Source organism: Equus quagga, chromosome 10 (genome assembly GCF_021613505.1).
Source record: "Equus quagga isolate Etosha38 chromosome 10, UCLA_HA_Equagga_1.0, whole genome shotgun sequence".
NCBI classification, from domain to species: Eukaryota; Metazoa; Chordata; class Mammalia; order Perissodactyla; family Equidae; genus Equus; species Equus quagga.
The window spans coordinates 93,656,418-93,678,095 of NC_060276.1; the positions used below are offsets into that span (position 1 = coordinate 93,656,418).

The 21,678-nt window shown below is 36.6% G+C and overlaps 1 protein-coding gene across 2 annotated transcripts in view; it reads right to left on the bottom strand.

Moving 5' to 3' along the window:
• The window catches only part of CFAP47 (cilia and flagella associated protein 47), a 431,185-nt gene that overhangs the window by 210,957 nt on the left and 198,550 nt on the right, over positions 1-21,678 (bottom strand). For both annotated transcript variants that reach the window (XM_046672810.1, XM_046672809.1), the window contains exons 37-39: positions 18,991-19,106; positions 3,343-3,493; positions 1,560-1,648 (exon numbers count right to left, since the gene is read on the bottom strand). In XM_046672810.1, the coding sequence (XP_046528766.1) occupies positions 1,560-1,648; positions 3,343-3,493; positions 18,991-19,106 (356 nt within the window). The remainder of the gene's footprint in view (positions 1-1,559; positions 1,649-3,342; positions 3,494-18,990; positions 19,107-21,678) is intronic.

A 21,678-nucleotide genomic window follows, 5' to 3' on the forward strand; every position in this document is an offset into this window, starting at 1 on the left:
TGTTAAATCTAGACTCGGTTGCCTTTTTTGTTAAATTTTGATAAAAAATGATCAAATCCGGTCACTGTGCTACACATAATTTTGGGGAAAATATATAGAAATTTTATTTTAAAGTATGTTTAATATGAGATTGTTAATAACTAAATTCATCATTTTTAAGTGTAATATTAAAAACTAGGTCACTTGTTATACTGTTTATAACATAAAAATAGTCTCTATATGAATTAACTGGCATTAAATGTCTTATCTATTCTTTTAAAATTTAAAAAGTAACATACGCCTACCGTGAAATATTCATTTTACAGATTTTGTGATTGGTTTTAAAATTTTGAGTTTATATGCCCATTGCTTAAGTTTGAGGGGCACATTCATACAAGGGAGGAAGGAGTCAAAATTCCTCAACTAACAATCTTGTCCTCTACTGAACCATGCACCCCTTACAAGAAGTAACGACTTTAATTCACCGTGAAATAAACCATAAAATAACAACAAAATATGCTGATTTTTTGAGAAACATACAACTATAACGTTCCACCAATTCCTGGCACTTTGACATCTTCCTTCAGCTCTAACACAAGAATACGTATGATCCTGATTTCTTCTGAAGAACAGTCATTTGGTTTATTTAAGGGCATATTTTAATGCTGGGTTAATGCCACATATTCTGACATTTTTTGATCCTCACTTCCTGATATAACACTTTAACAAAATTACAGTAAATAAAATTCTCGCTCACATGAACATGGGAACCATAAATTCACCGATAAGTGTTTTAACAAAAGAATTTTTTTATCAACAATAAATGGTATTGTTAATAAGAAACTACCAAAAACCTAGATGTACAGTGATTTAAAAAACTAGAAATTATCAAATACTAAAATAATAAGCATACATACAACTTGCAGTCTCAACACTAAGTATTATTGTGAGGATATGATTTCTAAAGCTAGTGGAAACAGTTCCTAATTTAAGTAGTACATAAGGTATCATTGTCCATCTTCTTCAACATGTAAATTTATAGAAAGATATTTTTCTGTTGTGACCTTAAATAATACTTATGCATTTTAGTGTCTTTTCATTTCAAATCTATGTTGTAGTTAGTGGTGTTAAATCTCAAGATGCACAAATATACACTTAATGTGCTGTTTTAATTAATCATGATTCCTTAAGTAAAAATGCATTTTCTGCTTGAATCAATATTTCACTTTTGGAAATCAACAGATGGAATAAAATACAGATGGAATAGAAGTAAAAAAGTCTATTAATTATAAATTTTTAAAAATTGAAAGAATAATACATCTCAATAAACAAAGCTTATAGATAAAATTCATAAATTTGATATGATCAGTCTTCACTTTGTATAGATCAAATAGCATTTCGAGGAAAACTGATTTACCTTGATTATTTCTTCTGTTTTACCTGATGATGCTTATAAATTTATAGCAACATAAATATATAACATTTCTCCTCAAAATGATTCATGTTGAAGAAAATTACATATTTCCCTTAAGATTGGATATGGCTAATTGCAATGAATTTACACTAAAACAATAACTTACCTGAAGTCCCCAGCAGTACTGAAGGGATTTTTAACATTCACAGTGAATTCTTTCCATTTATAACATGGGGATTTGCATTTTATAATTTCCTAAAGTAAAAATAAATAAAACATACTATATGATAATAACAAAAAAGACTATCCTGAATTATAAAATATAAACTTAAAGTATTACAGTGATATTAATTTACATAATTCCCCTTTCCCACAAACATTGTACTGCCAAAATCTGGGAGGAAAGAATAAAAATAGATTTAACATCATCACCGACCCATAGTGCTAACACCTGAACTATCTGTTACACTAGTGTCTCCCAAATTGATTTCCTTACAACTGGTTTTGTTAATGACTGAACATGATTTCACAGGCAAATTAATCAATCATATATATACCTAATACACATGGCATAAGGAAGAGGCAGGAGTGTGTGAGTGCGCGAATATCTGTGTATGAGTGTGTGTGAGTGTGACATGCCTACGTTTGTAATGGGGTGGCTACACTGACATATCCGTACTATAATAAAAGCACAAATGTAAAATTAAAACTTCAAATTACCCAAAGGACTTCCATGAAGGAAAAGATACTAGGAATTATACATTTTTAGACTGATCATGTTCTTACCTTATTTTATTTCTCCATTATTATCCAATCCACTTCCTGGTGACTAAGACCATGAGTAGCCAGATGGAGAAGTAAACAGAGACTGCATGAGCTTCAGGTGTCAGCTTTTCTGCCCCAGAGCCATGCTAACAACAGGCTAAAACCATCCATGTCTCTAAGACACATGTGGCAAAGCAACGTTTTGTTTCAGAGAATTTGTGTAAGAGGGTTGGGAAGTCTAAGAGTTCATTATTTAGGAGGAAATTCAAAGATCACAATACACATCTCTGTGACAATCAAATGCCTACTTCCTGTTCTGGGTGTCATTATCCAATAAGCCAGTCTGTCTTAATGCTCTCCTCACACAACTGTCCATTACTACTCATTCTCTTTACCTGCTACTCATGACACTGCACACTTAAAATTCTCTACAATCTATATGGAAATCTGGCAACACAACACATTTACTTCTTTTTTACCAGACATCCATGGTAGAAAATAATATTTAAACAAAATAATGGCTATAAAAAGTCAATCATAGCAATGTCACAAACATTTGACAGAGATTTTACAATCCTTTTTCCCTATCCTTTGACATATAAACAGTTAGAACTGGAACATCATCACTTCTCAATAAATGCCAGTCTTAGCATCATCTTTACCATCGATTTGATCCACAGGACACTCAAGATAAATTGATGAATGTTGCTATCAGAGAAGAGAAACATTTTCTTTGCTGTCTAAACCACTAATGTTTAATTCAAACAAAAACAGTCAAAGGCCCAGGGACTGCTTTAACTTAAATCCCAAGTTTCCATGGCAGAAGGGCATGTAAATTGCTATGTGTGTAGTGGACAACTCCATCATGAAAAGAACGAAATCAGATCCTAAAAATCTGACCTTAAAGTAACAATCAATACAAGTCCTTTTAAATTCTATTATAAAACTGGAGACTATAAAACTGGAGACACAGAAAGAGTGTCAGGGCAAGAATATCAGAGACCCAGAAGCCAAGAATCGTGCAAATCTAAGTATGTGCACATCTGTGTGTCTGGACACAAACGCTCTCAAAGAATAAGAGCTGCATGGAAATAAAACCTGAAAGAACAATCGTGCGTGGGCAACTCCATGGCCTGGCCTGAGAAGAGAAACAAAGACATACAAAACAGGGAGAATGTACTTACAATGGCTTTAAAATTGAGCACTTCACCCTTAAGAGCAAAGGCCATCGTAGTGCCTCTTACTGCATTCCTAGGTTTTGAAATTAGTATCAGTAAAGCTTCAGCAGGATGAAGGAAGCGACTCATGAATTTCACAGTGAGATTAACTTGGTCTCTGTTTAATAAAAGGTAAAAGAGAAAATATTGTATTGAAAAGATCCAACGAATAAGCATCTATTCAGTGTAGATCATGTACCCAGTGCCTACACTCGGCAATATACTTACTTCTACAAGAAAATTAAAGACGGTTACAGACCTCAGGAAGCCTGCAACCTAGTTACTGTCACCAGTTAAAACATCTTGATCCAGCGTATAAAATCTAAAGTTGCCTTCAAATGTATATAATCTGCCAAATATTGGATTTTCTAACAGCTAGCCATAGGAAATCATATACATTTTTGTGTGAGGTTCACAGGACATTCTGTGCTACCATTTACACAAATACTTAGTCATACCACTGGTTTTTGATCACACAGAGAAAAAAATGAGAAAAGCTAAGAATTCAAAAAAATATGTAACGCTGTGGTTGAAAATAAAATTCAAATCTCAAATCAAAATAATGGTATATAAATAGCATGATTTTTACTTGAGAGAAACACTTGATTCAAAGAAGGAATTAAAAAAAGCATGTCCATCTCCCTTAAACTTCAACTTTCTAGTCTAAAACATGGCAAAATGGTAGGGAGTCTATGGACTTGGAGATGTCACTTACCTGTTTGTAGAGGAATGAATACACTGTGGCACCCTGGCAACCTTACATGACAACACATACGCCATGTATGCAAGGCCTAACTGCAGTATCAATCTTGGCGGAAAGTCCTGTAATCCTCTCATTACATAAGAGCATGGAGGCTCGGGAAGAGCTGCTAGGGGACGTTTCTCACTTGCCTCCCTAGCTCCCCTGACAGGCTGTCACCAGTTCCTCATTGCCTCCTAGATTCTGATGAGGTATGAGGCTTGCTGCCTAGCCCCCTTCAGGGTAGAGCTACAGGCTATCAAACTGCTCAGTTGCAGCATAAAATTGGCTGTCAGCAGCAGCGTGTCCTACCATCCATGATGCAGTCATCTGGCCCCTTTTGTTTGGATGTTGTCCTGCACAAGGGACATGAGGATCTGCCCCCTTTGATTACTTTGTTTTCACTGTTTATGTACGTAATGAACTCGCCAAATAAAAAAATGGACTTAGTGTTTCCTTACTGGCTGAATCTTTCAGCCTTGCCTTGCCAGAGCTGTGGGTGATAAATCTTGGGGAAATTTTACCTTTTGCTTTCGCTCTGGCTTTTAGCATAGTTAGCATTATACACCATATCATAGATATTCCTTTGTACAAACTATCACCTATCGCCTTCTCTTAGGATACAGATATTTGGGAATGGAGATGGAAATAGATCCTCAGTGTCAAACTTCAGCTTAACTGCCCCAGAATTCTTGTGGAATGATTGTTGAATGTGTCAGTCTAGGCAGTGGCAAAGAGTAAAGTGAATGAGGGACTTTCAAAATCAACAGAAATGTTCTCAAAATTGTTTTTTAGGGAAGATTATAGCTTACATCTAGCAGGAGTGGGGATGGTTTTTACTCAGAAATGTCATAACTGATCTCCTCAATTTGTGCAAGAGGACATTTCCTTGGCCATTATGAAAAGCTCATGGACTTGAAAAACAAAGGCTATTTGACCTTGAGATCTTTTTCTGGGTGTATAGGCTCAAATTCTGTGTTAGAATACCTACGAGTGATTTAGGACTTTTCCAGATATTCTAAAATTCATCATTAGATAAAGCCATTCATTCATTCAACTGATATTTATAGAGAATTTATAATGTTCCAGGCACCGTTTTAGATTTTTGGGATACAATAATTAGAAAAAAACACACTATTCCCGATCTCCTGGATCTTCCCTTCTACAGGACATGGCAGATATTAACTATGTCATCACAAAATAAATGTGAAATTACAAATGAGGTCTGTGCTATAAATGTTATGAGAACCTAGACTGGAAAGTGTGATATAGTCTGATGGGATATGTTAGGTGGGATGTGAAGGATGAGAATGAGTTAGCTAGAATGAGCAGGGAAGGAAAGAAGGAATCCAAGCCCTCTGATATGAGGAATTATGCGTTTGAAGAACTTGCCAAAAGCCAGGGGATCTGAAGCTTAGAGAGCAAGGGTGTTAGTGATGCAAGATATAGCCAAGAGCCAGCCATGAAAGGCCACATGGACCAGGTTGAGATATTCAGTCTGTATCCTAATGGTGATGGGAAACTATGGAAATATTTTAAGCAGAAGAATAACCTAAGTAACAAATTTGCATTTAAAAAAATATTGTCATTATAATATAGAGGATGTATTGCAAAGAAGCCTACTAGGAGTCTATTGTAGCGGCCCAGTTTAAAGATGATGGTTCATCAAATTAGAATGGAAGAGGCAGATAAGGTGAAAAGATGCCAAATGTAAGATATACTTGGTAAAATCAATAGGACTTGGTAATGGACTGGATCTCCGTGGTAGCTGATGAAGAAAGGTGTTCAAGAATGATCATAATCTAAATAACATGCACTTAAGTGAATTTATGACTATGCTTAAGTCCTATGAAATACATTTTAAAATACAGTATCCTTTTTATGTCATTGGCTAGTTTTAGGACCATAAAAATTTGAGCTTCTCTTGAGTATAGATGTTCCTTTTAAAAATTTTGTACTCATAATGAAGCAAGTAAAGGACAGGATTTCTTCCTGAATGTGTTAGAAAGTTCAGAAGCAAACGGGTGGTCCATTTCAGGTAAGTGTCCTAGGGCTCCAGACGTGTATAACTATAGGTTTCATCTTCATTTTCTTATCTTTTTGCTTCTTTTTTTTCCAATTGCCTCCTCCTCATTTAAAAAAAAATATCCTTGATATTACATGTATCTCATAAACTACCTCAACTTGGCTTTCAGAAAAGATGTTAAATTTATAACACATCAATGTCAGTGCCCATAAGGCTCAATGAGAATAATAATGAAAAAAAGAAACAGAATGGTTTTCTAAAAGTATTTTTGTTGTTAGTGCCTTAAGTCGATTCTGACTCCTGGCAACCCTGTGTACAGCTGTGTACAGCTGTGTACAGGTCTTTCTTGCACTATCCTCTCATTTTTCGGAGCTCTACCAGACAATGCACTATTGCTATTCATAAGGCTTTCATGGCCAAGTTTTTTGGAAGTGGGTGGCCAGGTTCTTCTTCCAATCTGGACGCTCCACTGAAACCTGTCCACCATGGGTGGCCCTGCTGATACTTGAAATACTGGTGGCATAGCTTTCAGCATCACAGCAACATGCAGCTGCCGCAGTATAACAACCGACAGCTAAGAGGTGTAGTTCCCTGATGGAGAAATGAACCTGACCATGGTGGTGAGAGCACTGAATCTTAACCACTAGACCACCAGGGCTAGCTTTCTAAAAGTATACTTTCACTTTTATGGCAGCTACTCTATGGTTACAGCTAAATGTAGTCATCAAGTTAGATGCAGAAACAAACATGCTTCTATGTTAGTGTAGCTGTTTAATCTTTTCTATATTAATGATATCGCTGGGAATGTAAGTCCACAGCTGGCAGAAAGAGCCACTATTAATAGTGATTAAGTAGAAGCTAAGACAGGATGATACATGGATAATTATATAATATCTGATAATAATAAAAGCACAGATTTTTTAAAGAAATTTTCTGAACCCTATTTGAAAAACACAAAGACTATAAAATTATTTAGTATAGCTAAAGAGATACTTAAAGGACCACCTAATAACAGTATTAAAGCTTACAAAAGAAAACGCATCCAGAAAAGTGAATAATTGTTTTCCATATACATTAAAAATTAAGCATTACCTCTCCTGGGAACCCTTCCATGATTTGCCCAAGAACACTTAGGTGCTTCTTTTTTCCATTTTCCTCTAGTTCTATGCATATGTCACGAATAAAATAATTATCAAATTATATCTTCATTGTGTGTTTGCTCGTAGGGCACCCTGCTAGAGTGTAAACATGTGGGTAGTGTTGATGTATTTTCATCTATGAATCACCAGCACTTTGAATTTAGAGCGAGGGGGCAAATACTTATTGATTGCTTCCTATAAGTTCCAGTTACACTACTAGGTGTTTTGCCTATATAGTTACATTTATTACTGACAAAACTGTTGGTAAATAATTCTGATTCTCATTTTCCAAATACGAAAAACAAGGCTGGATCATAGAGCCTGTGCATGTCAGTATCAAGGCTCAGCACGTAATTGTTAAAAGACATAATAGAAGGGTTCTAGACCCCAGCGGCATCTGAAGCCCAGATTCATCACCTTGCTCTCTAAGAAAAATCTCATTAAAATTATAATAAAGGGTTTTTTTTTTAAAGCCTCTAGTTAGAGGAAGCTATCAATGAGCATCTACACAGAGGCTAATAAAAGAAACAAAGCTGCCCTGGAGACTCCTGGAGAGGCCATTTCCGGAGATGCCCACTTGAATGGAAGACAAGATGGAGTTCAGACAACCCCACTCTGCCCAAGGCCAGTGCACAATGCCAGGAAATTGGGCATAAAAGTAGGATGTTTTTTACTCTAAAGCGAAGTCTGTCAGTTGACAAACCTGTGCATATACAGACTCACAATATACTCTTCTATTGCCTTATTATTACATATGAATGGATAAACAAGTATCACAAGTCATTAGAATGAATCCTTAAATATGAAACACTGAGACCAAGATAAACCAACATAACTGACATCAAAGAAAATATAATAACAGGTAATAGATGAGAACATAAAAGTCAGAGACATTTACAAAGATACTGCAATCTCAATTTAAGAATAGGATGCTATGAAATAGGGTTATTCACTGAAAAGGAAAGTACTCTTACAAATATATATGTATAGAGAGTCTTTCATTCTCTCTCTCTCTCCCACAGGAAACAGGTGGAAAAGGCAACATTGATAAAGTGACGAAAAAGCAATGAGATGAAAAATACTAGTCATAGGATAGAGGATACAATTAACAGGTTCAATATCTAAGAACTAAAGGTTGGAAAACGAGAACAGAGAAAAACAGAGGGGAGAAAATTAAGAAAGAAACAATTTAAGAGAATTTTCCAGAGCTTATGATAAACAACTTCATAATGAAAGAAGTGTCTGTGTATGCAGACAATTAAAAAAGACCCTCCTTGATGTATTCTGGAACAACATAAGAACACAACAGAAGATCCTAAAAATTTCAAGAGGTGTGCAGAAATAGACTTATATAGACTTTCTCATCACAAATACAGAATAGTATGAGGCAGTGGAACAATTATTTTAAGAGTTATGAGGAAAAATCTTTTCAACTTAGAATAACATACCAAGAAAATATAAATCAAATGTAAGGGTAGTAAAAAGACATGCTTCAAAAAAGCAAAATCTTGGGTAATTTACCTCTCCAATACTTTTTATTAGAAGGTTTCATAAGGATTTTTGTAAAAATAAATAGTGAGTAAACTAAGAAAGATATTAGTTTCTATCCAAAGAGAAATAAAGAAAATCCCAATATTGACATCTCTTCAGTATTTCTTTAGAATTTACTAATTTTCTCAGCTTAAAAAAGGAGTCAAAAGACACTTTATATATTGATGGTATAAGAAATATTTATAAAATACATTTTTACTCTTGAAAAAGTAATAAACAGAAGATAAAACTGGTGATGTTGGGTGGCAGGGCAATAAATCTACAGCAGTAAGTAAGCTAGACCATTAAATATTCTAGCTATATGTCAATAGATTATTTCTGAAGTTGATATATCAAAAATATTGACAAAGATATGTAGATTAAATATTTACGGAGGTAACCATCAGAAGAACTCAAATTAGACATAACTGAAAGAGCAGGTGCCTCAAGAAGTGGATCTCTGGAGACAGGGATGTGAGGGAAAAAGAACTTGCTTTTCATTTTAAACTCCTCTACATATTTGAGTTGCTAAAGCATGTGCAAGCTAAATTTTGATAAAAAAAAGATAAATAACTTGAAGACAAGACTATGTACATGTACAATATGGTCAAAACATGTTTAATAAATATTAAGTATTTTTAACATTTACATATATGATGCATTATTTTGTAAATAGCTAACAATACATATGGTATAACAAGCCACATACTTGTGCATATAAAATGACTGGAAGGAAATGAACTCATAAATTAGCTGTGTTTATCTGATGGGATTCTAGGTGATTTTTGTTTTCCTCTTTATAGTTTTCTGTAACAGTCCAATTTTCTACAATATACAGGTTGTACATTTACAATAAAAACTGTAAATGTTGGGGCCAGCCCAGTGGCATAGTGTTTGAGTTTGCGCACTTTGCTTCAGCAGCCCAGGGTTCATGGGTTTGGATCCTGGGCACAGACCTACACACCACTCATCAAGCCATGCTGTGGCAGCACCCCACATATAAAATAGAGGAAGACTGGCACAGATGTTAGCTCAGGGACAACCTTCCTCATAAGTGAAGGCAGCTCAGGGACAATAATCTTCCTCACCAAACAAACAAACAGACAAACTATATATGTTAATTTCATTAAAAAGAAATATTGTCTTAAGCTAAAATCTCAGGGGTTTAGGGTAGTTGTTAGGAAGAAGTTCCACTTAATGAGAGATTTAAAATACTGGAAGAGGGGCCAGCCCTGTGGCCGAGTGGTTAAATTCATGTGCTTCACTTCCGCGGCCCAGGGTTTCCCTGGTTTGGATCCTGAGCGCGGACTATGGCACCGCTCATCAGGTGATGCTGAGGCAGTGTCCCACATAGCACAACCAGAAGGACCTGCAACTAGAATATACAACTATGTACAGGGGGGTGTAGGGAGAAGAAGAAGAAAAAAATACTGGAAGAGGCTATTAGGTTTATGAGTGAAAAAAAATAGGGGAGAAACCCAAATCTTTTTCACTTGTATCATCCTATTTGAAGGGCAGAAAACAGATCTCAACTGTCAAAGACTTAAGGGAAGACAAATGGTACCGTGACAATGTCCAGATGAACTTGTATTACCAAAGTTGTGTTTTATAACAGACATGTAAGAAGTATAACTTGGAAAATGGGTGGAATGTACAAATGGTGTCAAGATGGTAGTGCAGGCAGACTCTGAACTCACCTCCTCTCATGGACACAACAAATTTGCAACTACTCTTGGAACAATTACCCCTAAGAGAGAACTGAAAACTGAACAAAAAGAACCCCCACAACAAGGGACAGTGCTGACTGAGAAATTCCTTTCTAGAGAGAAAAAAGCCGCCTTCTAGCTGCAGCATCTCACAGCCAGCCAGGAGCAAACTTAAGGTATGAAGCCTTACCTGGAGGAGTGGGGGATCTGAGCAGTGGAGCATTATCACAATAAGCAGCTTTTGGACTCAGTACAACTGAGACAAGTGTCATAATATCTGGCTTTTCTGGCTACTAACTACAATAGGGAATGCCCCCAGAAAAGCTATCAGACATGAGGAAAAAAGCCAGCTCTTAAAGGTCCCACACATAAATTTACCAATTTCAGAAAGCACCCTAAAATCACCAGAAATGTACGCAGTCCTTTGGTAAAGAGACTCACTTAATAGGTCGGTGCATCTTGTTGAGAGGTGAGACCTCTCGAGGGACTGAGACATTGGCAGCAGTCATTATTGTGACCTAGTAGAGGCGTGCTGACATGGATGAGGCAGATGCCACTGGAGTTCTTCCCCTTGCCTGTCAGCACAGGGGTCTGCCCTACCCACTAGAGCACCAATTTAATGCAGCTCAGCCGGGGCAAGCAGCTCACCCTAGGGACTCACCCCACTAAACAGCAAGCCTACAGGCAACTTGTGGGCCCACAGAGGTAGGGAAGCTGGAACCTCTGCAGTCAGGCAAGTAAGTCCAACTCAGCAGGGCAGTGTGAGTGTGAGGGGTACGCTTGCGTTGTTGGAGCGTGTGGAGCCCCTACACTGGAGCAATTGGGTCTGCTTCAGTGAGCTGGGGTGCACATGTGGCAGGACTGTGTTGATGGGGTGTGTGGCCCTGTGGGTGGTGGAGCTTGTCAGCTGCAGCAGACTTGTGCTTGTCAAACAGCCACATAGGGTATCAGCTCCACTTTCCAAAGCCTAAAACAATTGGGTGCTTCCATAACTGGGACTGGCCCGACTCAGCTGCAAGCCTGAGGAAGATGACAAGAGCCTTTCAGGCCAGAGTCCTACAGCAATTGTAAGCCCCTGAGCCTAGCAACCAGCCACACTGGGGGCCTACTCACTTAACAGAAAAACTGCAATGGGAATGCGCTATTAGACTGTGTAGTCAACTGTGCTGGGGGTCCCTGCACCTGATAAAGTGTCTGAAAGGTCCACAGCAGAGCCACATGCAGTTGAGCTTTACAACCAGCCAGACCAGGAGCCAGCCTAGCCTCCCTGGCCACCTGCAGCAAAAGCAACCCTGCCACAACAGAAGGACACATGTAGCCCACACAAGGGACACTGATGGAACACTTGGGACTGGTGAGAAGAGGAAAGCACACTGCTGGGACTCATAAGGCATCTCTTACATAAGGCCACCTCTCCAAGATCAGGAGACATAGCTGACCCACCTAATACGTAGATACAAGCACACAGAAAGAGGAAAAATGAGGAGACAAAGAAATATGTTCCAAATAAGGGAACAGGACAAAACCCTAGAAAAAGAACTGAATGAAACAGAGATAAACAATCTCCCTGACAAAGAGTTCAAACAAAAAGTCATAAGGATGCTCACTGATCTTGGGAGAAGAATGGATGAACTCAGTGAAAACTTCAACAAAGAATTGGAAAATATAAAAAGAACCAATCAGAAGTGAAGAATACAAAACTGGAAATGAAAAATTCACTAGAGGGAATCAAGAGTAGAGTAGATGGTATGGAAGAACAGATCAGTGAGCTGGAAAAAAGACTAAAGGAAATCACCCAAGCTGAACAGATAAAAGAAAAAGGAATTAAAAAGAATGAGGACAGTCTAAGGGACCTCTGCGACAACATCAAGTGCACTAACATCCATGTTATAGGTGTCCCAGAAGGAGAAGAGAGACAAAGGGGCAGAGAATCTATTTGAAGAACTAATAGTTGAAAACTTTCCTAACCTAAGGAAGGAAACGGACATCCAGGTATAGGAAGCACAGAGAACACTAACCAAGATAAATCCAAAGAGGCCCACACCAAGACACATTATATTTCAAATGTCAAGAATTAAAGATAAAGAAAGAATCTTAGAAGCGGCAAGAGAAAGGCAACAAGTTACATACAGAGGAAACCTCATAAGGTTATCAGCTGACTTCTCAGCAGAAACCTTAAAGGTTAGAAGGGGGTGGCACAATATATTTTGAGTGCTGAAAGGAAAAACCTACAGCCAAGAATACTCTACCCAACAAGGTTATCATTAAGAATGGAGGGAGGGGCCAGCCTGTGGCGCAACAGTTAAGTTTGCACATTTTGCTTCTCGGCAGCCCGAGGGTCACCAGTTAGCATCCTGGGTGTGGACATGGCACCACTTGGCAAAAGCCATGCTGTGGGAGGTGTCCCACATATAAAGTAGAGGAAGATGGGCATGGATGTTAGCTCAGGGCCAGTCTTCCTCAGTAAAAAGAGAAGGATTGGCAGTAGTTAGCTCAGGGCTAATCTTCCTGAAAAAAAAAAAGAATAGAGGGAGAAATAAAGAGTTTCCCAGACAAGCAAAAACTAAAGTTTATCACCAAGAAACCAGCCCTACAAGAAATGCTAAAGGGACTTATTTAAGTAGAAAATAGAAGATCACAAATAGGAATAAGAAAATTCTCCCCCAAAAAAGGCAGTAAATTCATTGGTAAAGGCAAATATACCACAAGGTAGCTGGTCAACCACTTTTGGAGCTAATATGAAGGTCAAAAGACAAAAGTACTAAAATTATCTATTCCCATGATAATGGGGTAATGGATCACCAGCACAATAAAAGAAGTTAGATATGGTATCATAAACATAAAATGTGGCAGGAGGGGAGGAAAAGAGTAGAGCTTTTAGAAACAGGTCAAACTAAAGAGAATATCAACTTAATATAGATTGATATATACATAGATTATTATATACGGACCTCATGGTCATCGCAAACCAGAAACCTAGAATAAATACAAAAAAAAATAAGAGAAAGAAACCCAAAAGTAATACTAAAGAAAGGCATCAAACCACAAGGGACGAGAGCAAGAGAAGAAAGGAATAGAGAAGGACTACTAAAACACTCAGACAAAAGTAACAAAATGGCAATAAGTACATACTTATCAACAGCTACTTTAATTATCAATGGACTAAAAGCTCCAATCAAAAGGCATGGAGTGGCTGATTGGATATAAAAAAGACCCATATATATGCTCCATTGAAGAGAAATACTTCAGAGCTAAAGATATTCACAAACTAAAAGTGAAAGGACAGAAAAAGATACTCCATGCAAATGGAAATGAAAAGAAAGCTGGGGTGCCAATACTTATATCAAACAAAATAGACTTTCAAACAAAAACTGTAACAAGAGACAAAGAATGGCACTATATAATGATAAAGGGAGCAATCCAAAAAGAGAATATAACACTTGTAAATATCTATGAACCCAACATAGGAACACCTAAATAATAAAGCAATTATGAACAGACACAAAAGGAGAAACAGACAGTAACATAATAGTGGGAGACTTTAACACTCCACATACACCAATGGATAGGTCATCCAAATAGAAGACCAATAAGGAAACATTGGCCTTAAAAGACACATTAGACCAGAAGGACTTAGAAGATATATAAAGAACATTCCATCCAACAACCACAAAATACACATTCTTTTCTAATGCACGTGGAACATTCTCCAAAACAGATCACTATTAGCCCACAAAACAAGTCTCAATAAATTTAAGAAGACTGAAATAATACCAACCACCTTTTCTGACTACAATGGTATGAAACTAGAAATCAACTACAGGAAGAAAATCAGAAAAGACACAAATACGTGGGGATTAAACAAAATGCTACTGAACAACAATCAGGTCAAAGAAGAAATAAAAAACATATCTGGATACAAATGAAAATGCTACATGCTAAAATTTCTGGGATACAGCAAAATCAATCCTAAGAGGAAAATTTATAGTAATACAGGCCTACCTCAACAAACAACAAAACTCTCAAATAAATAATCTAATGGTGCACATAAAGGAACTGGATAAAGAAGAACAAACAATGTCCAAGATCAGTAGAAGGAAGGAAATAATAAAAATCAGAGCAGAAACAAATGAAATCAAGACTAAAAATAGTAGAAAAAAATCAGTGAAACTAAGAGCTGATTCTCTGAAAAGATAAACAAAATTGACTAGCCTTTAGCTAGATTCACCAAGAAAAAAAGATACAAGGCTCAAATAAATAAAATCAGGAATGAAAGAGGAGAAATTAAAACCAACATCTCAGAAATACAAAAGATTATAAGAGAATATTATGAAAAGCTATACGCCAACAAATTGGATAATCTAGAAGAAATGGATAAATTCTTAGAATAATCCAAGCTTCCAAAATTGAATCAAAAAGAAATAAAGAATTTGAATATACCAATCACCAGTAAGGAGATCAAAACAGTAATCTGAAACCTCCCAAAATATAAGAGTCAGGACCAGATGGCTTCCCTGGTGAATTCTATCAAATCTTCCAAGAAGACTTAATACCTATCCTTCTCAAACTCTTCCAAAAAATTGAAGAGGAGGCTTTCTAACTCATTGTACAAAGCCAACATTACCCTGACACCAAAATCAGGCAAGGACAACACGAAAGAAGAAAATTATAGGCCAATATCACTGATGAACATTGATGCAAAAGTCTTCAACAAAATACTAGCAAATCAAATACAACAATACATTAAAAAGATCATACACCACGATCAAGTGGGATTTATTCCAGGGATGCAGAGACTGTTCAACATCCACAAATCAATCAATGTGATACACCACATTAACAAAATGAAGAATAAAAATTACATGATCATCTCAAAGGAGGCAGAGAGAGCATTTAACAAGCTATACCATCCATTTATGATAAAAACTCTAAATAAAATGGGTATAGAAGGAAAGTACCTCAACATAATAAAGGTCATATATGACAAAGCCACAGCTAATACCAATCTCAACGGGTAAAAACAGAAAGCTAGCCCTCTAAGAACAGGAATCAGACAAGGATGCCCACTTCACCACTCTTATTTAACATAGTATTGGAAGACCTAGCCAGAGCAATCAGGCAAAAAAAATAAATAAAAGCGATCCAAATTGGAATGTAAGAGGTGAAACTGTCACTATTTGCAGATGACATGATTTTATATATAGAAAACCCTAAAGAATCTACCAAAAAATTTTCAGAAATAATAAATGAATATGGTAAAGTTGCAGGATACAAAATTGACATAGAAAAATCTGTTGCATTTCTATACAGTAACAACAAAGTAGCAGAAAGAGAAATTGAGAAGGCAATCCCATTTACAATCACAACAAAAAGAATAAAATACCTAGGAATAAACTTGACCAAGGAGGTGAAAGACCCATACACTGAGAACTATGAAAAATTGTTCCAAGAAAAAGAAGACAAAAGAAATGGAAAGATATTCCGTGCTCTTGGATTAGAAAAATTAACATAGTTAAAATGTCCATACTTCCTAAAGCAAACTACAGATTCAGTGCAATCCCTATCAACATTTCAATGACATTTTTCACAGAAATAGAACAAAGAATCCTAAAGTTTACATGGAACAACAAAAGACCCCAAATAGCCAAAAGAATCTTGAAGGAAAAGAACAAAACTCCCTGATATCAAAATATACTACAAGGCTATAGTAATCAAAGCTATAGTAATCAAAACAGCATGGTACTGGCACAAGAACAGACAGACAGATCAATGGAACAGAATCAGGAGCCCAAAAATAAACCCAAACATCTATGGGCAGCTAATTTTCGATAAGGGAGCCAAGAACATACGACGGAGAAAGGAGAGTCCCTTCAATAAATGGTGTTGGGAAAAACTGGACAGCCACATGCAAAAGAATTAAGGCAGACCATTATCTTTCACCATACACAAAAATTAACTCAAAATGGATTAAAGACTTGAATGTAAGGCCTGAAACCAGGAACCTTCTAGAAGAAGACATAGGTAGTACACTCTTTGACATTGGTCTTAGCAGCATGTTTTCGTGTACCATGTCTGACAGGGCAAGGGAAACAAGAGAAAAAATAAACAAATGGGACTACATCAAACTAAAAACCTTCTTCACAGCAAAGGAAACCATCAACCAAACGAAAAGACAACCTAACAACTGAGAGAAGATACTTGCAAACCATATGCCTGATAAGGAATTAATATCCAAAATATACAAAGAACTCATACATCTCAACAACATAAAAACTAACAACCCAATTAAAAAACGGGCAAAAGATCTGAACAGACGTTTATCCAAAGAAGATATACAGATGGCCAACAGGAACATGAAAAGATGTTCAACATCACTAATTATCAGGGAAATGGAGATCAAAACCACCATGAGATATCACCTCACTCCCCCGAGAATGGTATAATTAATAAGACAGGAAACAATATGTTTTGGAGAGGATGTAGAGAAAAGGGAACTCTCATACACTGCTGGTGGGAGTGCAAACTGGTTCAATATCTATGGAAAACAGTATGGAGCTTCCTCAAAAAATTAAGAATAGATCTAGCATACAATCCAGCTATTCCACTGCTGGGTATTTATCCAGAGAACATGAAAACATGAATGCTTAAAGATACATGCACCCCTATGCTCAATGCAGCATCATTCAAGACTTGGAAGCAACCTAGGTGCCCATTGAGGGACAGATGGATAAAGAGATGTGGTATACATACACAATGGAATACCACGCAGCCATAAAAAATGATGAAATCTGGCCATTTGCAACAACATGGATGGGCCAAGGGTATTATGCTAGGTGAAATAAGCCAGAGGGAGAAAGTCAAATACCATATGATCTCACTCATAAATAGAAAATAAAACAAGAACAAACACATAGAGCCAGAGATTGAATTCGTGGATACCAGAGGGGAAGGCAGGAGAGAAGAGGGCTAAATGGGTGATTAGGCACACGTGTGTGGTGATGGATTTTAATTAGCCTTTGGGTGGTGAACATGATGTAATCTACACAAAAATTGAAATATAATGATGTACACCTGAAATTTACATCATGTTATAAACCAATGTTATCTCAATGAAAAAAAGTAACACTAAAAAGAAAATGTGTGGAATATTTTTATAAGGAGTTTTACTCTATGATTTAATTTATAACATAAAAACAGGTGATCGGGGAATTATTTCCCTCATATTTAATTCAATTCGGATATAGCCCCAATCATGAATGTTTCAGAATTTATAAATTGTATACTCCTTTAGCATGGAGCAGTAACTGAGGAAAACAAACACAGGCTAATGACACAAGCCAAGGACACTGTTGCAACTGGGTTTCTTGGTATTTTAAATACTAATTGAAAACTGCCCCCATTTCCAATTATTCCTGTGTTTGATATACTACAATCAATAAAGATTATAGTGTGAAAAGTAACTCATGTTAACATGTAGCAAAAAATCAAAAAGTAAACCAGCGAAGTAACTTTAGTAGTTACATTCTGTCACTTTGCACTGGGAAAAAATTATTATATGCAAAAGCAATGACTAAAATTCAAGACTGTTTAAAATCTATTAGTGGTTATCAAATTTGTCAACCTCTGTGGTACTCACACAGCTATTCTCATATCATCCATTGTATTATGTAATAAGAGTATTTGCATCATTAACCCCTGTTGGCATATTAAATAGGATTTATTGATCTGGGAAAAGTCATATGTTGTGCTCATATTTTATTCCTCAAGGCTATTCTCTGAGGGTTTCATTTGCACTTTATTTTTGGGTGTAGGATGGCAGTAGAAACATTGAACAAGTATCATGTGGATCAAATCAGATAAAAATGAGACTCCATAGAATGTTAGTACAATTTGGGAGTTTATATACCTGCATATATCTCTGTATCTCGATATCTCTGCATCGATCGATAGATCAATCGATTGATCCATATGTATGACCATGAAGGGACAGAGAAAAATGGCAACGTTGGGAGTGTCTTTGAGGTAAGATTATCAGGCTTTTACATTTTTTGTTCTTTATACTTACATAGTTTCTAAATTTCTACAATGAGCACAGTGCTTTTCAGAAACAACTACATATGTTTTATATATACATAAATCTAGCACAGACTGTTTCCAGTTTCCTGCAGGAAAGAGACCTGTAGTACATAAACAAACAACTTATAGTCTAATCTCTAGGGCCCATATGCATGCAAAATAAGCTAAAATGAAATGCATACACAAAAATCAGCTGCTTTAAGTTGTTAGAATTATTTTAACAAAACTGGTGAGGAATCTCAGCAACATAGGAATAATTTACCTATGTGTGAGTGACAGTCTTTTCATTATATACATATCAGTTGAAAACAAATCCAGATCACTCTTTTAAAGTTGTAATACACATTAAATCTCTAGGGTTGATATGTACAGTGAAGTAAAAAACAAAACAAAACTTACTTTGGAGGAATTGTCACAACGTTTCCTGTTTGGGAGAGGGAGAAATCAGTGGCATCTCTTCCAATAATTGTGGCATTATACACTAAGTTTTTCAGGCTTGAATTTTTCAGTAGAATCTATGTTGAAGGAGAGAATATAAATAAGATCATAAATTTTAAAACTATATAATTTGACATTTCTTATTTTTATTAAAGGAAGTTATATATTTTAATCATGAAAATATTTATTACTAGTGCACTAACTGGAGGAAAGAAGACTTTGTATTTAAAAATAGTATATATATATAGTGGCCAGCTGGTGGCGCAGCGGTTAAGTGCGCACGTTCTGCTTCAGTGGCCCGGGGTTCACAGGTTCGGATCCCGGGTGCGGACATGGCACCGCTTGGCAAACCATGCTGTGGTAGGTGTCCCACATATAAAGTAGAGGAAGATGTGCACAATGTTAGCTCAGGGCCAGTCTTCCTCAGCAAACAGAGGAGGATTGGCAGCGGATGATAGCTCAGGGCTAATCTTCCTCAAAAAGAAAAAAAAATTAAAAAAAAATATTAAAAAAATAGTATACATATACATATATAGTTTAGCAGAAGTGCACAGGGAGGGGCTGTCCCCAGGGCTGAGAGGTTAAGTCCGTGTGCTTCACTTCGGTGGCCCAGGGTTTCGCTGGTTCAGATCCTGGGCGCAGCAACGGCACTACTCAGCAGGCCATGCTAGGGTGGCATCCCACATAGCACAAACAGAGGCATTCACAACTAGAATCCACAACTATGTACTGGGGGGCTTTGGGGAGAAGGAAAAAAGAAAACCCATCAGAAGTGCACATTTGTGAAAAATAACAGCTGTCTTTTATCTATAATCTTACAGTGTGAATATTATTTCTAGTAAATAATTAAATGTGGAAGAAAATCATGTTTCCATTTCCATATGCTTTAATTTGATTTTTAACATCACAATTCCAATTTATGTTTATTAAAAATGTTGTCTAAACACTAGCTTGTGTTATTAACTACTTTTTAAAAATAATAACATTTAAATGGCAGAAAGAAATACAAACATGGACAGAGTAGGAGAACCAGTAATAACACCTAACGGAAATAAATCACTGCTCAATTTAATTCAGACTCCTCTTATCTTTGCAGGCTGAAGGAAAGCATTTCTAACTCTTTAGGAATTTTATTTTGAAGTCAAAAGTGCTCTCCAATATAATTACAGCTCTAGGCTAATTAGTACCCAAAGCCCTTAAATATCATCGCACTTAGTGAATTATCATAGTAAATACTGTTGAAAAAAATCTCTAAAGAGTTTTATATCTCTTTTCCCTACAAAAAAAAGGGGAAGAAAGAAAATTAAATAATAGCGATCATATTTCAATATGTGCTAAAAAAAATCAGAAGGAGGGGTTTTCCTCTCCCTAAATTGAGTCCTTTACACTTTGAGGCAAGAACCTGTGTTTTTCCCTATTTTTAACTGAATCCTTACCAACCATCGCTTATACCGTCACAGAGGATACACAGTTATTTTCTCAAAAAGCTTACAACTACAAGTCAAAGATCATCAGGACATATTTTTTGAAGACCAAATATGGACATGTTTTGCATCGAAAGTATAAAATTACTCCCCCAACTTAATAAGAGGAAGGATACATAAAACAGCCTGAGGAAAGGGAATAAACATGCTATGACCAAAGGGGTAAATTAACTTTTGTACAGAATAAAATGCTATCAGCCAACACTTTCCTGAGAAAGAAGCAAGTCGAGAGACTTATAAATCTGGTTAAAGATTTTATGAAAACTAGTAGAAGGAATAATCTTAGATAAATATAAGCAATCCAAAATTGTATGCTAGGAGATATTTCACAAGTGTTAATATGAAACAAATTGTTTGAAAACCAAAGTGAGGTCAATGGTCGCTAACAAGATATTTTTCCATCAAAGATATTTTCCACTTGCAAAACATGGACATACTTATATAGATTTGTTATTGTCACAGGATTCAAAATTTCATTTTCAATTTTTTCCTGCAAATTAAAACATTCACTGCTTTGGGCCGGCCCGGTGGCGCAGCAGTTAAGTGCACACGTTCTGCTTTGGCAGCCTGGGGTTTGCCGGTTCGGATCCCGGGTATGGACATGGCACTGCTCGGCACGCCATGCTGTGGTAGGGGTCCCACATAAAAAGCAGAGGAAGATAGGCACAGATGTTAGCTCAGGGCCAGTCTTCCTCAGAAAAAAGAGGAGGATTGGCAGCAGATGTTAGCTCAGGGCTAATCTTCCTCAAAAAAAAAAGAAAAATTCACTGTTACACATTTAGCAGCTCCAGCATATGTAAACTCGTTTAGTGGGAATTAGGTGGCCCTGGTGAGGAGCGCTTTTCACTATGGACTTCCCTTTCAACATCTTCGTTTGAACAAAATCTATCCGGATCTGTAAACTGCTCCCTGAAGGAAAGCCAAGCATATTCTGATCACAAGTTTCCACTTAGGGTATCAGTCCTCTTGTACATGAAATGGAGTTCAAGTTTCTGAAAGGATTTCTCCTTCAAAGGGCTTAACTTTCATTTTCTACCTCCTCAAAGCCCATTCCTCAATGGAATGAAAGAGTCATCATTTCACTGCAGGTGGCGATTATTGTTAAGCAAAAAGTGTCCCTTTTACTCTGCTATACTTTTGGTTTAGGAGAAGCAATGTTTGTTAA